We start from the raw sequence: 18,864 nt of genomic DNA, 5'->3' as shown, positions 1-18,864 counted from the left end.
GACAATAAAATTTTATGTGTACAATTATGTTTCAGTTTTTTTTATGAGAAAGATGTTTTTGATGGTTAATTCAAAATGATTTATTTTTTATTTCTATAATCATAATAAAAATTTATACAATAAATTTGAGTTTTTAGAAAATTATGTATTTTTCATCTTTAAAATTGTGTTAGAACCGTGTTATAATTGTCAGAAATCTAATAAATATTTTTTGAATTTGATACTTTACCGATATGTGTCCTATAAGTGTTTTATGAATCCGATACATGTGTGACACATTATTTAAGAGACATGTCAAAATCTCATAAGAAATTAACTACACACAAATTATAATAATTTTAAATTTATAAATATAAAAATATTTATCTGGTAAAGGAACAACAATAATTAAAAGATAAGTGCAATTGTGAAAATAATTTATTTTATTTTATTTATTGTGTGAATAAATGCTAATTTGAACAAGCATCTGACTCTGGTCTTTCAAAGCAGATAAAAAGGTTGGAATAAAATTACCTTTTCTTGAAAAGAATTGATAGATTCCATTGTTTTGCAAGAAATGAAGATTGACATTACAGTAATCTTAAATTTTAATTTTGCAGAAAATGAACAGAAAGCAGAGAAAGTGCACGCGCCTACCATGGTGTGTGGAAAGATAACTCTGGCATTCTGAAAATCTTTACAGAGTAGATATATATGACTTGACTTCATTTCTAGCACAGCCTTTTTGCTTTGTTTATTGGAAGAGAGAAAAACAGAACAGTGAGACAGAGAAGAGAGAGAGAGTGTGTGTTTCAGACAACCTCTTAGCTTCGTCATTGTACCTTTCCAAATTTGCCTTTGCCTTTGCCTTTTTTCTTGTTCCCAGCTCCTTCTTTTACAAAGGTTAGGGTTTTACGCAAGTTTCAACTACTTAACAATAATTATCAGTTTATTGTTATACGCCAAATTCCCCTTTTTGATGCAATGCTGTGTGTGTGCTTACGTTCCCTTCCTTTTCATCTGTCTTACACGCCAAGTTTGTTTCTATTCACCACTCCTTTAACAATTGTAACTACTTCTTAGCACAATCTCAAAACAAATTCTCTGCATTTGCCAACTTTGTTTTGCTCTTCATTTATTCTGTTTACTAGTGAGTTCGCCTCATTCATTATTTTATTTTATTTATTTCTCAGGTTTTATTTTTTGTTCCATGTTTAATGCTTGGTATCAAAGTATGCATTAATTTTTCGTTTTGATCTTGGGGTGTGCTTTGCTTATTTATGGCGTGAATGGAGGGGGTGTGACCTTTTGGTAGGTTTTGATTTTTGGATTTGTCGAACTTGTGATAATAGCTTCAAGGGAGTTGACCGGGTTCTTCTTCAGTTAAGAGGATGCTTCTGTGATTGGGTTCACTAAGAGGAGTGTGCTGAAGATTAAGGGTGTGGTGGAGATCAATGGATTGGAAGAGATCTGCTTTGGAGTGCCAGAGAGTAAAGATCTGCAGACAAGTTCTGTTGGGATTTTTGTTGATCTGCACAATTCACACTTCAAGTGCTGTCACCGATCCCACTGATGGTAAGGATTCTTACTCTTTTGGCATCTTGAGCTTTGGCATTTTGCGTGGTCTCCTAGTGAATGACTGTAGATTCTGTGGTCACACTGGTGTAGTGGACCGCCGATAGTGCAGTCTTCTGGGACTTCTTTTGTTTTCAATATTATGTGTGTTTCTCAATGGTGGTTGAAGTCTATCTTCTTCTCTGCAATCTGCTGGTAATCAAATTGAATTTCATGTGTTCTTAGATGATGCTTTGGGTTGATATCCTTCTTCCCCTTTAAAACTGAAATTATTACACTTTCTGTTCCCGTGGCTATTCATTCTATAGTTAATTGCTATGTTTGAATGTCCCTGATTTAGTGTTTAATAATTAGCATTATGTTTAATAGTTAACACGATGATTGTACTATTTAATGTTTAATAATTGGTCTGTTGATCTTTAAATGAGCTGAATGGTGAAGAGTGATTCATGTAGCCTACCAGAATATTTATGAATTACTGCTTCAACATATTCTTTATTTGTCATGTCATGCATCTGAAGTCTTTAGGAGTTCTAAAGTTTTCTGATTGTATCAGTTGCTGCAATTAATAGCTTCTATATTGCACTGGGATCCCCTGTTCTGCCTGGGTGGGTTGGTAGTGGAGGAGATCCATGTGGAGAAGGGTGGCAAGGCATTCTGTGTAATGGGTCATTCATACAAAAAATGTATGTTATATTGTTATCCCTTTGGCTCCGACTCTTCATGTTGATTTGTTGATTAGCATCTGAACAAAATAGATAATCACAAGTTTTCTTATCATCTTATTTATGACAGAGTTCTGAATGGTGCAAATTTGGGAGGAGAACTGGGAGATAAACTGTCAACTTTTGTTTCAATCTCAGTGATGTAAACATAACTCTCTCTCTCTCTCTCTCTCTCTCTCTCTCTCTCTCTCTCTGTCGTTCTTCATTTATTTGTGTGTACATGCATATGCATGAACATGCACATGCTTGTGCATGTATTGCTTTTTCCCAGCTCATGAATTTCTGTGGTCATTCTTCTTATAGTACTTATAAATTTCTTCCGCGTCCTCTTTACTGTTTGCTATGTATTTTGGAGGTAGTGATCTAAGCAACAACAACATTGGAGGAAATATTCCATCTAATTTGCCAGTTACCATGAAAAACTTGTACGTAATAACCCAACTCTGATACTAGCTATTCCCAACAATTTGTGCAAAAAGACATGATGGATTGTATTTTCAGTTTTCTTTCAGACAACCAGTTTACTGGAAGTATTCCAACCTCTTTGTCCACTTTGGCTGGACTGACAGATATGTGAGTTTGTTGCTTCTCCTGCCTTATATTAAATTTTATGCAAGTTCATCCAAATTATATTAATTATCTCCTTTCAGGTCTCTTAACTACAATTTCTTAACTGGAGCAATACCAGATGCTTTTCAGTCACTTACGCAGTTGATCAATCTGTATGACCCCCATTTAATTTTCATTTGGATGAAGATTCTTTGCTTCCTTATTCATTAAAATATCTGATGGAGGCATTAACTTTTCTGCAGTGATTTATCTCATAATAATTTGAGTGGGGAATTGCCTTCTTCCATGGATAACTTGTCGTCTCTGACCACCCTGTTAGTATTTTGTTTTATCAAGATCAAATTATGACCTTATTTTTTGTGCCAAGCAAGCTCACTATTTCCCTGTTGGCAGACGCCTACAAAACAATCAATTGTCCGGGACACTTGATGTCTTACAAGACCTTCCTCTGAAAGATTTGTACTTCTCTTAACCATGTCTCTTGCTATAGTAGTTTATAAATTGTTTATTTTTGGATTTGATACCTTTTAAAATGTGTATAGGGTTAGATGCTATCTTTCTAATTATAGTACTACTTGATTCTCTGAAATTTATGATTTTCTGCCCTCTTTGAGCAGGAATATTGAGAACAACCAGTTTTCTGGCCCAATACCTCCAAAGTTGCTAAGCATCCCAGCCTTCAGGTGATAGTCTTAAAAAATCAAGTACTTTATGTATTTTGATTCTTTATGCTTAAATGGGATTATACCTTCAATTAGTAAAAGAGAAGATGAACATGGAAGTAGGTGGTTTGGACTATCTTTTCTCTAGTTAAGTGGTCAGCAAAAGTAAACACATTATTATGATTAGTCTCAAGAGTCAAGATTACACACTATTTCCAATTTGTAATATTTACTGTGCATTAGATAAGATGCACTTGTTTTGCTCTCAGATTGGTTATGAGGGTATTAACTTGTGTGGGGTATACTGGTTGTGATTCTGGGCCAGTTAAATGACATAAGACTTGAGTAGTTTAAGTTGTATTGAAAGTAATATTTGGCAGTTAGCACTGGCAAGTCTTAAGGGGAAGTTTTGGGTTATTTTATGTGGCTATGACTTATCATATCTGGCTATCTTGTAGCTTGCCATTTTTTCTTTGACTATTGATAAGTGTTTGTTTCTTGTTTGAAATTTATTCTATTATTTATTTGATTTTGGTCTCATCAGAATTTGGAATTTGAAGTATATATAGTTATTTTGTAGCTTTAGTTTTTAAAGATGATATTTGTTATTTAGGCAAGCTGGAAACCCATTTAATGTTAGTGGCACAACAACTCCTGCTTCTTCACCTCGCTCCCCAGCAATAGCACCACCTGGAACTCCTATTTCTGGTGCACCACCTGGAACTCCCACCTCTGGGGCACCACCATCTTCTGGCCGTGTACCTACTAAGCAGGCTGATGGACCAGCTGTAGCAAATGAATCACACTCTGGGAAATCCAAACAATCCACAAAAAGGGTGGTTTGGATATCTATTGGTAGTGTGTTGGGATTCATTATTTTGTTACTAGGATTCATTCTCTTTATTCCAAGATGCAGCAGAAGAGAACGAGATGGTAGAAGGTCCAAGCAACGCCAAATTGGTGCATATGGGACTGAAAGGGAAATTGCCAGGGATAACGGAAATTCAGTCCAACCACCTAGTCAAACGGAAAAAGGTATAAATATACCCAGTCCTTCATTTTTTTAACTAACTTTTAGTTACTCATTGGAATGATTATCAAATTCAAACCTTTAATATTTAAACAATGATAATTTATTATATCAGTACCAGTAGGGGATGCTCCAAGACCAAAAGAGGGTCGTCAGGCAGAGACTAGGACAGTCTGGGCTAATCCAAGGCCAAAAGAGGGTCATCAGGCAGAGACCAGGACAGTCAGGGCTAATCCAAATCCACAGAGTGAGCAAGAGAAGGATGTGCAGAGAATGGCTACAATACCAAAGCCAGGAGAGCATGAGATAGATATTAGTGCACTACAAGTATATTCAATGCCTCCTCCCCCTCCCCCACCTCCCCCACCACCCCCTCCCCCTCCACCACCCCCTCCCCCTCCCCCTTCTACTACTGAAAAGGTGACTGTTGAGCCAGGCACATCCCGCAGAGCAACTAATGTCACTCCACTCATGAGAAGTTCAGTTCCTCCTACTTTTGCAAAATTTTTTGCTATTGCATCCCTTCAACAGTATACAAATAGCTTTTCTCAAGAAAATCTTATAGGAGGAGGCATGTTGGGTAATGTGTATAGAGCCGAACTTCCTAATGGCAAGGTGGGTAGCATTGTTTATTAATTACATTGAATATGTTATGTCTTCCTTGACTTTTATCACCCTTAAATTGCCAATAATGGCTACATTTATCTTGTTGATACTTTGTCCTTTCATTAGTAGTCTTGAATGTTTTTGTAGTTTAATAGACATTGTCTTCTTGTTTGTTCTTATTTCAAATTTTGTATCCTGATGTCAAAATATAGTGTAGTATGCAATTTTTATATTAATGTTGTTTCTGGTTTATTTTCTGATGGCTATTTTTGCATGATAATGTGAATTTTACACATTTGAACTTTCTTATTTAAAAATCTTATACAAGAACTAGTCTTCCCGGTGATGCAATTGCAATATGCATTGATGGCTCCTTCTCTTCTTTTTGCTAACACAATTGCTTGTCTCTGCTACATCCACGATTCTTGAACAACATTATTAAACTATATAAGATCGTTTATTCAATATTTTGTGAAGTTATTTCTTGGAGGACACGGTAAATGGCTAAATGCATATATTGATCTATCAAAGTTTTAACTACTGATATCTGTGGATCACATTTTCATTCTAGTCTCTGTTTCCCTTTTCTTACTAAAATATCTTAGTGTCATCACTTGATGGGATTCATATCTGACACTTGACTTTCTTTATAAACTGTTAGTTACTTGCTGTAAAGAAACTGGACAAGAGAGCTTCTGATAACCAGAAGGATGATGAATTTCTTGAATTGATTAATAGTATTGATAGAATAAGGCATGCAAATGTTGTCGAGCTTGTTGGATACTGTTCCGAGCATGGTCAAAGGCTTCTTATATATGAGTACTGCAGTAATGGGTCACTGTATGATGCACTCCACTCAGATGATGACTTCAAAACAAGACTATCATGGAATGCTCGAATTCGAATAGCTCTTGGGGCAGCCAGAGCTTTAGAGTAAGTCAAGTAGCTATTATTATGATGAAGAAAAAAATTTGCTCAAGCTTGTTATTTTAGCTTACAATGGGTTCAAAGTTTTTTGTTTTCAGATTCTTGTTTCTCCTGCCTAATTATTTCAATTGTCCTCAATGAATTCATTTAAAACTAAAAGTATTTTTGCAAACTCTTTATTATTAAAGAGCTAAGTATGACTTGAAAAGAATAATTTGAATGAAGAAGGTTTTTATTCAATTGAATTAATTGAAACAGTACATTAACCTCTATATATAGAGAACTCTAACCTTAAAAGTAATTATTCTAGATCTTCTACAGTTTCTAACAACTTCTAGTAGTACATTAATATCTTACTAACAAGAAGCTTCTAATAGTACATTTAATATGCTACAAACAACACTCTCCCTCTAACTTGTCTAAGTCACCAAATTTCCACCCAAGAACATGCAATATCTTGAGGTGGATTTCCTATCTATGGCAGACCCTGCATAATCTGCATCAGTGTACACTTCCATTCTTAATTTTTCATTCCACTTAAACAATAATTCCCTTCCTGGACTTGTCTTCAAATATTGAAGGATTTTGTTCACAATTTGTAAATGTCTATCCCTTGGATCATGCATGAACTAACTAACTACCCTCATATCATAGGTTAAACTGATTAACTACACTCATATCATAGGTTATGTCAGGTCTGGTGTGAGCAGTGTTATTGATATTGGATAATGAAAAATATTGGGGACCCCAAAAATCCTTTATGAAGTTATAACAGAAACCATAACAGGTTATGATGGAAACATTGCGGTAAAAATAAATACAATATATACGTATAGATAATTAAAAAAATTACAAAAATAATGAAGGAAAGATAAGAAATCTGCAGTTGTGAATTTGAATTTTTAGGGCTGCAACAATTATAATATTTGAAATGGGTCAAGTAAGGCCCAAATAAAGCTTGTTTTAAATAGGTTTTACAACTTAAATTAGCATTTCAATTAATGCAGCAACTCACTTCCCTTCATGCACTGCAGAACACATCTCATCCCATCTTGTAGAGAATTTGAATAATTAGGGTTACAATATTTAAAATAAGTTTGGGCCTTACTTGGCCCATTTCAATTATTTTAATTATTGTAGCTCTAATTATTCAAATTTACTACAGTAAGATGGGATGAGATGTGTATTACGAGTCTACGACGCATGAAGGGAAGTGAGTTGCTGCATTAATTGAAATTCTAATTTAAGTTGCTAAACCTACTTAGAACAAGCTTTATTTGGGCCTTACTTGGCCCATTTCAAATATTATAACTATTGCGGTCCTAATAATTCACAATTGCATATTTCTTATCTTTCTTCCATTATTTTTTTTTAAATTATCTATACGTATATATTGTATTTTTCTTTACTGTAATGTTTCCGCCATAACCTGTTATGGTTTTCGTTATAACTTCATAAAGGATTGTTGGGATCCCTGGTATTTTTTGTTATGATATCGATAACACTCTGATTTTATATGGAAGAAACTCTCTAGATGATCCTGGCTTGAGACCAAAGATGCCCTTGTTAGGAGCTACGTCAGAGACATGCATACGAGATGTGTAAGGAGAAGTATTAGGAGTACTAAGAGTAGAGACATGCATACAAGATGTGTCAGGAAAAGTATTAGGAGTACTAAGACTAATGTTAGTATGAGATGGTTCATGTATGAAAGGGACAAAATATGACGAGATTCAAAAGACGAATACTCCCATGAAGTTGAGGACACATGTAAAATGATTTAGTTTCATCGAAATTGACATCTATGGTGGTAGTTAGGCTTAAAATTCACTTCTTAATATGGTATCAGAACCATTTACAACTTATCCTAACAAGAGTTTGTTAGGCTAATCAGGTCACCTGCCATCGGACCACCCATAAATATAGGCTTAAAGTCCACTTCTTAATAGAAGTAAGGTAATAAACTTTCGACTCAGAAGATAGTAACAACGATATCCCTTTTCATTAGATGCATAACCAATGGATATACATTTAATAGCTCTAAGATCTCACTTTCCATGAGATTGACTATGAACTTGGACAAATACAACACATCCAAACATTTGACTATGAAGACTAGAGAGGAAAGGAACACATGGAAAGAAGGAAGACATGGACTCAATGGGACTTTGACCATCTAGAACCCAAGAGGGTAATGGGTTAATGAGATAGGTAGCAATGAGGGTAGCCTTTCACCAATAAAAATTTGGGATATTCACAAGGAAAAAGAGTGCCCTGTGTTACCACCAAAATATGCTTATTTTTTCTTTCAACAATGCCATTTTGTTGTGGTGTATCCACACATGTGAATTCATTAACAACATTTTTGGAAAGGAATTTAGACATATCATGATTTACATATTCCCTTCCATTATCAAAACACAAACGTTTAATTGACTTTCAAAATTGTGTTTTTATCTCATGAAATAATTTGACAAATAAGGTAAAAACTTCAAATTTTCTTTCATGAGGAAAATCCATGTAACATGGACAATCATCAATAAAAGTGACAAACCATTTAGCTCTTGATATACTAGGGTTTAATGCAAGCCCCTGGACATTAGAATGAATCATCAAAAGGATAAGCACTCTTAGTATTATTAGGAGGATATGTGGCACGATGGTGCTTTGCAAGTTGACATACATCAAATTTAAATGACTCAAAAGATTCTTTGGAAAATAAGAAAGGGAACATAGACTTTAGAACAAAAATGGATGGATCCCCTAGACTATGGTGGAGAAGTCAAATTTGACAGGATCTACAACTGGTGCAAGATTGGGGTGGAGACATGAGGTATTTTGTCTATTGTTACTATTCTTAGTTCTTAAGTTGTTAAGGCGATACAATCCTCCCTCGTCCTTACTAGTTCCAAACATCTTCCCTGTGGCATTAAAAAATACAATGAGTGGGAAAGAAGGTTATAGAACAATATCATGTGTAAGTTTTTGAACAGAAATAAGGTTATTAGAAAGTTGTGGAACATAAAGGACATCTCTAAGATTGAGAAATGGCATAAGAGAAATATTACCATGTCCAACTATTGAGATACTAGTCCCATTGACAATAGTAATGTAATTACCATGAAGAGAAACATATGATGTTAAAAGAGATGAGTGTGGAGTCATATGGTCAGTCGCACCCAAGTCAAGAACCCAAGAGTCCTTGCATAAATTTTTAGAAACATTAAAAGTGGGTTCTTGCATAAGAGAGTAGGTACCAAAAGGTGGCTTACTAATAGACTCCACGAGAGATTTTTTAGATGTTCAATTTTAGCACGTAATGCAGGCATTTCATCTTCAATTGAAAAGGATGAAGGAAGATCAACATTGTTTTATGGAGTTGTCGCGCTAAGATAAATAGTAGGATTCTTTAGTCTCCTTAAGTAAAACAAATCAGTAAGACAGAAAGCTCCGATGACGGTGACAACTTTGGTGACCCTCCTAAGTAAAATGGAACTGTAAGACATAAAGCTCTGGTGACGGCGGTGATGGTAGTGGTGATGGCGGTGGCGGTGGCGACGACAATGACTGGTGGTGATAGAACCCCCAGTTGGGTGCACTTCAGACAACACTAGAAAGAACTCTAGTTAAGACAGTAGAGAATAAATATCGAAACAGGGCTCCCAAGATTGGGAACTCTGATATCAACTTGAAAGGAGTAATCCAAATGAAGGAGGATTTTTATTCAATTAAGTTAATTGAAACAGTACATCAGCCTCTAATCCTAAAGTAATTATTACAAAGAAATCTCTAGAATCTTTTGCAGCTTCTAAAAACTTCTAGTAGTACATTGATATCCTACTAACAAGAAGCTTCTGGTAGGTACAGTTAATGTCCTACTAACAAATAGCTTCTAGTAGTAGATTTAATATCCTACTAACAGTATGTTCAAACCTTACTAGAACTTTCTAAAGTGTAAATCGGTAAAACTCATGCTTACCATCAAATCTTCTCGATGTGGATCTTACAATTACTCAAAATACATTATGCTATGCTTTGTTCTTCGTATGAAAGAGAAAGTAATTTATATATCGCCAAACTCAAATTTTAGAACCAATTGAAGCCAAAATCATTAGATATTGGAGCGGACCAAATCATGGTTTATCAAACCAAGAAATGTCATATTCAGTCTATTTAGAGAGCTGTAGGATTTGGTATAATTTATACAAAAACGTATTTGGATGTTTTGTGCTGGGAACATTTTTTTTTTTCTTTAATATGTTTTAAGATACAAATTATGATGTTCTGAATGTAATATTCTTGTCCTTCAACAAGATATCTGCATGAGCAATGTCAGCCACCTGTAGTACACAGAAATTTGAAGTCTGCCAATATTCTGCTTGATGATGATCTATCCATCCGGGTCTCTGATTGTGGTTTAGCTACATTGATAGCTTCAGGATCAGTCAGTCAGGTAAAATAGCATTTGATATTGTAAAAGTTTTTTCAACATAACGAGGGACATGATAAAAAATTTACTGGGTTGATGATGTACTTCATGCTATTGTAGGAGAGATTTATTATTAAATAGCTTGTCATTAAATAAGCATATCAATGCAGTTTGCATGATAAGTTTGTTAATATTGTGTGCATTGTTAGCTCTCGGGGAACCTGTTAACTGCTTATGGCTATGGAGCTCCTGAATTTGAGTCTGGAATATACACATACCAAAGTGACGTGTACAGCTTTGGAGTGATCATGTTAGAACTTTTGACTGGCCGTCAGTCCCACGACAGGTCAGAATGGATAAAGTCATAATTAGAGTATTTCAGTCATATGTTTCACACTTTTCATCAGTTATTATTTGCAACATCCTCAACAGGACACGTCAACGCGGGGAGCAATTTCTGGCCAGATGGGCAATTCCCCAACTTCATGATATTGATGCCTTATCGAGCATGGTCGATCCTTCTTTGAATGGAAATTACCCAGCAAAATCACTGTCAAATTTTGCAGACATTATCTCTAGATGCCTTCAGGTGATTTTTATCTACGTGAACTTTAAGTTCCAGTTATTATTACCTTATTCTATGGAATTAATTTTTTGCCTTGAATGTATGTAATGCAGTCAGAGCCAGAATTTAGGCCAGCAATGTCCGAGGTTGTCCTATACTTACTAAATATGATAAGGAGGGAGTCTCAGCAAAGTGAATCAAATGAAAAATGAGAATGGTAATGGCATTTGTTTGTGAATTAATCATGATGTGCAGAGAATCACTTGCTGAATTTCAACTAGTAGAGATATCATCTCAGGGTAGCCCGATTAGTTGTCTCCATGCTTCATTATTTCCTACTAACCTATTCAACATCCAATGCCAAGTTCTACCGGAGTTTTTGTCCTATCAATATAAGAAAACTGAATTGTTGTGATCCACACTTGTATCTGTAGCCGTATCATATCTCATAATTTCGTAGTTGATTAAACCATTGTCATGTTGGTAGTGTAGAGGTGTGCTAACTAACCCATTTATTTGATAATTGTTTCCAAATTCTTGATAGTGATGTAATTTCGTGATGATATCCTTGTGGCTTAGGTTCATCCTTCACAATAAAAGTTTGTTGATCATTTGTACCAAATCGCTGACAAACATTGTAACTGGATATTTACTGTTCTTTGTACACTTCAAAATGATATCTCTGGTTTACTTGTGCTGTGCCTGTTGGATCTATATTTTGGATTGCAATTGCATTTGCAGCATGTAATGTAAACTATAATTGTGTTTAGATAGAACACAATGATAATTTATTAATTGTAGGTCCAAAATAATTGTTTTCAAGATCTTTGAATTTTATTTTTAAGATATGTGGGATTATATACAAGGTCATGAGTTCAACATTTGAGTTCTAAGTCTTTATTTCTGTCTTGAAAACATCTATAACACTATAAAGATAATTTTCCTCCTTTGTGTACACAATTATTTTTCCAATTTTATCCTAACCTCTTGCAATTCATTCATTACTTGCTCCTATCATTTTTTTTTTATCATTAATTAATTACGCTTCAATTGGATAGGATATGGATTATTAAGGATTATTAAGTGTGTTTTGCTGGACTTGGATAGAATAGGTGAGGCCAAGTATATATGTAATGCTAATAGGAATAGGTTTGGAGGCTAAAGGTTCTTGAAAAATATTTTTTTAGGATAAAGGGATTGGTTATAGTCTCTAGACAAGATATTTAATGTTGTACTTTTGGATAATTGTATATTTCCATTTGCATCTTTACTGTGAAATATCTGAATTAAATCAATAAAGTAATATGAATTCGTAAAAGATTATGATTTTGAGGGTGTTCTTGAGGGAATGAAAGTCTCGAGGGAAAATAGTGCAAATTGTCAACCCCAATTTTGTTTTAGTAGTTAAAATTAACAATTGAAACAAACAATAAAAAAAATAACAATTAACTTGAAAAATAAAAAAGAAAATTCAAAATACTAATATAATAAAAGAGAAGCGTAAGTTAAAGAAATAGAAAAGTATATTTGGTTGAAAAAAATATATTTTAGAAAATTATTTTATTTTCTTTAGAAAACACAAATAAATTAGTACCTACAAATAAGATAAAAAAAAATATTTATAACATTTTTTTATATAGATATGGTCTAGAAAAAAAAGATAAAACTAAAGAAATCTTTCTTAATCGTATTTAGTTTTTTTTTTCAACTCTTTGTTAGTTCCTTCAACCCACTTTCTCATGCGGACTATTTCTTCCTGCACTTTCATATATTTTTCTGTCACCTCTATACACAACATGAAAATACATTTTTATCTTTTTTGTGTCATCCTCATAGATTAGTTTCTGGATTATGTAATCTGGAAACTCATTTGAAAAAAGACTTATGGAATACATAATCCGGAAGCTAAATAAGACTTCTGGATTATGTAATCCGGAAAGTAATCATGCATTTGAAAAAAGGCTTCCAGATTATGTAATCTAGAAGCTAATTACAAATTTGAAAAATGACTTCTGGATTACGTAATCCAAAATATTATAGAGGAACATTTTTGGAAATTTGAAAATTTATGGAGGTGAGAGAAGAAGGTATGGAGGTCCAAGAAGAAATAGTCTCTCATGCATTCGGGTAGATATCTTATTTCCCTCTTACTTATAGTCCACTGACTTCATTCTCTCATTTAGTATTGATATGATAAAGGGAGTATGAGTTCATGGGTCGCCTTTAACCCGTTAGTCAATGGTAACCTACTAAATTGAGATTGTTTCTTCTTGCATCTCCATGACTTCTTCTGTCACCCGATACTAAAAGCGATTTTATCATTATACCTTTTAGTAAAAAATATTTTAAAAAATTAAATATAACTTAATTTAACTTTAACCTACTTCTATTTTCTCTACGTTGCCTTTCACTCTTTAAGCGGCGTAGCTCCCACCCTTCTCCCACCTCCTTCAAAGCTTTCTGCTTCTAAAGTTCTCATTCTCTCAAAGCTTTCATCCTTTCTAAACCTCTCTTTCTCCATCATTCACCATTGCCTTCTTCATCCACAGGTTAGTAATTTTACTGGTTTTCATTTTTATTTTGTAATTTGATGGAAGTATTTGAAAGGACATAGTGTAGTTTGGTAATTTCTTCGCATAAATAGGTATCGGATTATGTAATCTGGTGAGTGTCTAGTTAGTTCCGATTACATAATTCAGTGGGGTTTAGGATTTCAAGAAATTCTGAATTATGTAATCCAATAGGGTTTAGCGTTGCAATAAGTTCTAGATTACGTAATTCGATATTGCCAGTTGTTTAGTTAGGGTTCCAAATTACCCTTTTCGACAGGTTTACCTCGTAATTTAAAGGGACATTGACATTTTCGAGTACCTGTTACACTAACCTCCAAATCATTCTTATACTTTTTGTAATTACCCCTCTTCACAGTCTAACAAGACATGTCTTTTTCCCTTGCTTTCCATTTGCTATGCCATACCTAATAAAGACAATAACAAAACCAAGTCCATAACCAACCCTACAAACCCATTCAAGTAAGTCTTCTCGCAAAGGAAGCATCTACACAAAGTTATTATAACAATATTACAAAATCACTTCTTCAAATTATAATACAATAAACATGAATGAAATGAAATTTTATTCACCTCATCTCTTGTAAAATGGTACCATAGTCCCTTTCAACTAATTCATGTTGATGCACTAAATTCATTAATTATTCCATACTACATATCATTTTTATTTCATCGGATTTTTTTGTAATCAATCCAACCTCCATGTCCATACTTACACCTTCATTCATAAAACATAAACTTTCATTTTATTCTAATTTTCATAAATTCACACAAGTATGCAAAATAAAAACAACATTCAGTTTTCCTTCCGGATTGTGTAATCCATAACTCATTTAGTAACTACAAAAATCTCTTCCAAATTGGGTAATTCGTAAAGCATTTAACAACTTAAAAATGACTTCCGGATTGTGTAATTCATAAGTCAAATTTTAACCGTAAAATGAATTTTGGATTATGCAATCCGTAAGTCATATTTGAAGTTCTAAAATGACTTTTGGAATTCATAAGTCAAATTTTAACAGTAAAATAAATTCTGGATTATGTAATCCGTAAGGTATATTTGAAGTTCTAAAATGACTTTTCCAGATTTGCGTAATCCATAGTTCATTTAGTACTGGATTACACAATCCGGAAGTCTGAGTTTGGTTTATTTTGGATCTGGTATACACACGGATTACCTAATTCGAAACATTTTAGTTTTCTACGTAAAGCACCAGATTGTGTGATCCGTTGATCCAATGGATTAACTAATCTGGAAATGAGTATTTAAGGCACAAGAACTTACCGGAGAATGAGAATGACGAGCCAATCGTGACCACTACAACAACACTATCAGTACCAACACGATCGTTACCACCACCACTACCGCAACTACCACCACAACGCACCACCTCAAAGTGTCACATCACCACCACAACAACAACAAGCACCAAACACCTTCTTTTCCTCTCAGCGACAAAATGTAAAACAAAACTTCTATTTTTATCTTTTTTTACTGAATGATAATTTTGAAATTTTAAAAGTTTATGAGGTGCCAGAAGAAGTCACGGAGGTGCAGGAAGAAACAGTCCTAAATTGATGGATATAGATGGGGATGAGACAGGTCAACTCATTGATCCATTTTTTTAAAGTTAAAAATTAAATAAAAAGGTAGTTTAAGAAATCAATATTTTGTATTCTATTATTTAAATAATAAAATATTATTGATATTTATAAATTAAGTTTCAAATATTAATTATAATGGATTGATTTAACATATAAATAATAATAATTTTAATTTATCCAATTAGAGATATTAAAAACTTAAAAAATGTTCATATATATTAAAATAAAAATATTAAAAAAAAAATTGTAGGTTTACCCATCAACTTACCATGATTTTTAGTCCATCTAGCCACAGCAGGCGACAATCATTTTTTGACTGACTAACGACAAGTTGAATTAAAATGGATAATGATAATCACCTATATTAACATGTATATATTATTTCTCTCACACTAATTCACGTCCCTTTGCTCTTTACTCACACGCATTTTTCCTTCTCATATGACCTCATCCCAATAACGAACTGTATGCATAACATAAATTTTTTTTTTGTATATACATCCTTTTTCTTTTCAATCTTGTTTTTTCATACTTCATTAAAAAACATGAATTGCATGACAGACTGTTGTACAATGCAACTTTTGTACAAATGCAAACACTCATTTGTTTTGTCAAGACAATGTTGGTTTTTCCCCTTGCTCTACACAACCCAGCTTATTCGTGGGAAGCAAGAAATCTAGTGATAAGTGTCAGATTTAAGTAATATTTCATATTAAAATACATGTGCTTATGAATATTAATTGATAAAATAATCATAAAATAATCCTTAATTTATGAATTTATACATTTTTTGTGATTTTAATTTGAAGAAGAACGATTTATTCCAAAATTTGTGTTAATTTCAGGATTCTAGGGAAGAATGGAGATGATTGGGCAAAATGAGAATATACAAAGCTAAAAAGAAAGCTGGAACGCACCAACACTCACCAAAGCTCGCCCAAACTCGCCTAAGCTAGATGCTTCTAGAGGATCTCGCCCAAGCGAGATCACTCTAGTGATGTTGGGCTTTTTGTGACCAAATCGCAGACAAACATTGTAACTGGATATTTACTATTCTTTGTACACTTGAAAATGATATCTCTGGTTTACTTGTGTTGTGCCTGTTGGATCTATATTTTGGATTACAATTGCATTTGCAGCATGTAATGTAAACTATCATTGTGTTTAGATAGAACACAAAATGATAATTTATTAATTTTAGGACCAAAATAATTGTTTTCAAGATCTTTGAATTTTATTTTTAAGATATGTGGGATTATATACAAGGTCATGAGTTCAACATTTGAGTTCCAAGTCTTTATTTTTGTCTCGAAAACATCTATAACACTAGATAAAGATAATTTTCCTCCTTTGTGTACAAATATGTCTCTTGAACTCATTAGACTTGTACTCACCCCCTCCATCACTACGCATCATCTTAATTAGTCTGTCACTCTGTCTTTCAACAAAGCTTTAAATATTTTAAAGCAGTGGAATACCTCATCCTTGCTTTTCAATAGATAAATCCAGGTTTTCCTTGAGAAATCACCAATAAAGGTTAAGAAATATTTATTACCTCCAATTGATGATATGTTCATCGGGCCACAAACATATGTATGAACAAGCTCCAAAAGAAATTTCGCACGCCAAGGCTCCTTAACAAATGGTATCCTGTGATTCTTTCAAAAAATGCAAACCTCACACAATTGATCAGGGTGATGAATATAGGGTAAACCATTCACTAAATTTCGTTTGGAGAGATTTTCCAAACTCTGAAAATTTAAGTGCCCAAAGCGTAAATGTCACAACCACGATTCATTATTCATTATTCCATTCAAACACTTGAAATCACCCATATGAAAATCTACTGGAAACATGCGGTTTTTTTAATAAAAGGTTTTAAGAATCAAACCACCTTTTTTTTATCAAAAATTGAGAATTGATTTTCAACTATGTGGATCATGTAACCCTTTTTGGCCAGTTGTCCCATACTCAATAGATTACTTTTCATATCAAGTACATAGAAAACATCATAGATGTACCTGTGATCACCGTTCTTCAATGTGATAAGAATTCGCCCTTTTCCAGTCATCGGAACGAACCTGCCATCACCGAATTTCACTTTTGTGCGAAATGAGTCATCCAAATCTGCAAATAGCTCATTTTGACCACACGTATGATTTGTGCAACCTGTATCCAAATACCAAGTCTGATTGTTTGGGGTTTCATTTGATGTGGCTGCCATTAGTATTGCATGATCCTCTTCATCTTGTTTGTGATTACTATCTTCTTGAGCACAATTGGCAACATGATTATCACCTTTTGATATGCACTCATTTGCATAATGGTCGCATTTATGGCAGTTATAACACTCCACATTTGTTTTATTATACATGCCTCCTCGTCCTCCGCAACCACGTCCTCCGCGTCAAGAGTTATTTGAAGTTGGATTGTGATTGGAACCAATGTTGTTTTTCTCAACGCCTCTATGATTCTGGCCACCATGACCTTTGCTGGAATAGCTACCACCACGTCCCCGTCCTTTGCCTCGTGAACTACCGTGTTTATGATAGGAGCTACCAATTGAGGCTTGTGCTTGTAAAGCCTGTTCAATTGGTTTTCCAATCTTATTGTCATTCATTCATTGCTCATGCTCTCGTAGGGAACCAGATAATAACCTTACTGTCATTGTTGAAATGTCATTGGCCTCTTCAATTGCGGCAACAACATGTTCAAATCTGGGAGTTAAAGACCTCAAAATCTTATCCACCTTTGTCTGCTCTGAATGTGTTTCACCATTGGTCTTCATCTGATTTGTCAAGGCAAGAACTTTATTTATATAGACATCAACAGTCTCTGTGGTTTCCATCTGCAGTAGTTCATATTGGTGTCTTAGGGTTTGAAGACACACCCTATTGATCTTGTCATCACCTTTATAATTGGTTGACAAAATTATCTAAGCCTCACTTGCAGTTGTTGCTCCTTCTATCTTCTCAAACGTCTCATCATTCATCCATTGATGAATGAGATACAAAGTCTTATTGTCCTTTTTCTTCTGGTCACGATGTGCTACTCATTGCGCCTCAATTGCATTATCAGCTAATGCAGACACTCCACTCTCAACGACATCCCATAATTCATGATAATCAAGCAAAACTCTCATTTGCACACACCACCGATTGTAATTTTTTCCCTCAAGGATAGGGACTAATAATTGGGTAAAGTTCATGATAACAGATTGGATCTTGATACCAGTTGTAGAAACTAATTGAAGGAAATAACATGAGGCAAAAAGTTGTAGAAACTAATTGAACCTAATTGCACGAAATTGCAAAACTGCTGAACTGAATTCAATAATATATATAATAAAATTACAAATACTGGAAACTATAAAATAGGAATACTAACAACCCTATAAACTGACAATTAATGCAATACTAACGGTAAATAATTTAAGGGTAATAAAATTTGAATTAATAACCAACAACTCCTCCATCAGCTTCTCACCACCTGATATCTTAATCTATGTGACTTAGATCATCACTGAAACTCGAAGATCTCTGTTACCACATTGACATCAATACTTAATACACAATAAACATCAGTCCACATTATTCCAAAAGTATGAATTCAATTCCATAC

The 18,864-nt window shown here is 34.0% G+C and overlaps 1 protein-coding gene across 12 annotated transcripts; it reads left to right on the top strand.

Moving 5' to 3' along the window:
* Nucleotides 1-551: 551 nt before the first annotated feature.
* Nucleotides 552-11,758, top strand: LOC137815196 (protein STRUBBELIG-RECEPTOR FAMILY 3). 12 transcript variants are annotated; one of them, XM_090297120.1, is made up of 17 exons: nt 552-1,129; nt 1,332-1,554; nt 2,111-2,240; nt 2,350-2,421; nt 2,639-2,704; nt 2,781-2,852; nt 2,930-3,001; nt 3,092-3,163; nt 3,243-3,308; nt 3,467-3,532; nt 4,125-4,546; nt 4,666-5,156; nt 5,809-6,080; nt 10,389-10,527; nt 10,713-10,849; nt 10,936-11,092; nt 11,182-11,758. In XM_090297120.1, exons 2-17 carry the CDS (start codon nt 1,434-1,436, stop codon nt 11,278-11,280), a joined length of 2,454 nt encoding a protein of 817 aa, XP_090153246.1. In that variant the 5' UTR covers nt 552-1,129; nt 1,332-1,433; the 3' UTR covers nt 11,281-11,758. The 12 variants fall into 12 exon arrangements, with proteins under 12 accessions (XP_090153246.1, XP_068474494.2, XP_068474415.2 ...); XM_068618393.2 differs by having other exon boundaries at nt 4,657-5,156; XM_068618314.2 differs by having other exon boundaries at nt 562-882; nt 4,657-5,156.
* Nucleotides 11,759-18,864: the final 7,106 nt, after the last annotated feature.

Source organism: Phaseolus vulgaris, chromosome 11, assembly GCF_051622355.1.
Source record: "Phaseolus vulgaris cultivar YP4 chromosome 11, ASM5162235v1, whole genome shotgun sequence".
Lineage (NCBI taxonomy): Eukaryota > Viridiplantae > Streptophyta > Magnoliopsida > Fabales > Fabaceae > Phaseolus > Phaseolus vulgaris.
Note: the sequence above shows the minus strand (reverse complement) of the source record. Positions and strands in the feature narration are given on the sequence as shown.

Coding starts and splice junctions, on each gene's coding strand:
- LOC137815196 (XM_068618393.2), top strand. CDS start 1,434: ATGGATTGGAAGAGATCTGCTTTGGAGTGCCAGAGAGTAAAGATCTGC. Junction 3,309..3,466: donor GACCTTCCTCTGAAAGATTT/GTACTTCTCTTA, acceptor CTCTTTGAGCAG/GAATATTGAGAACAACCAGT. Junction 4,547..4,656: donor ACCTAGTCAAACGGAAAAAG/GTATAAATATAC, acceptor TTATTATATCAG/TACCAGTAGGGGATGCTCCA.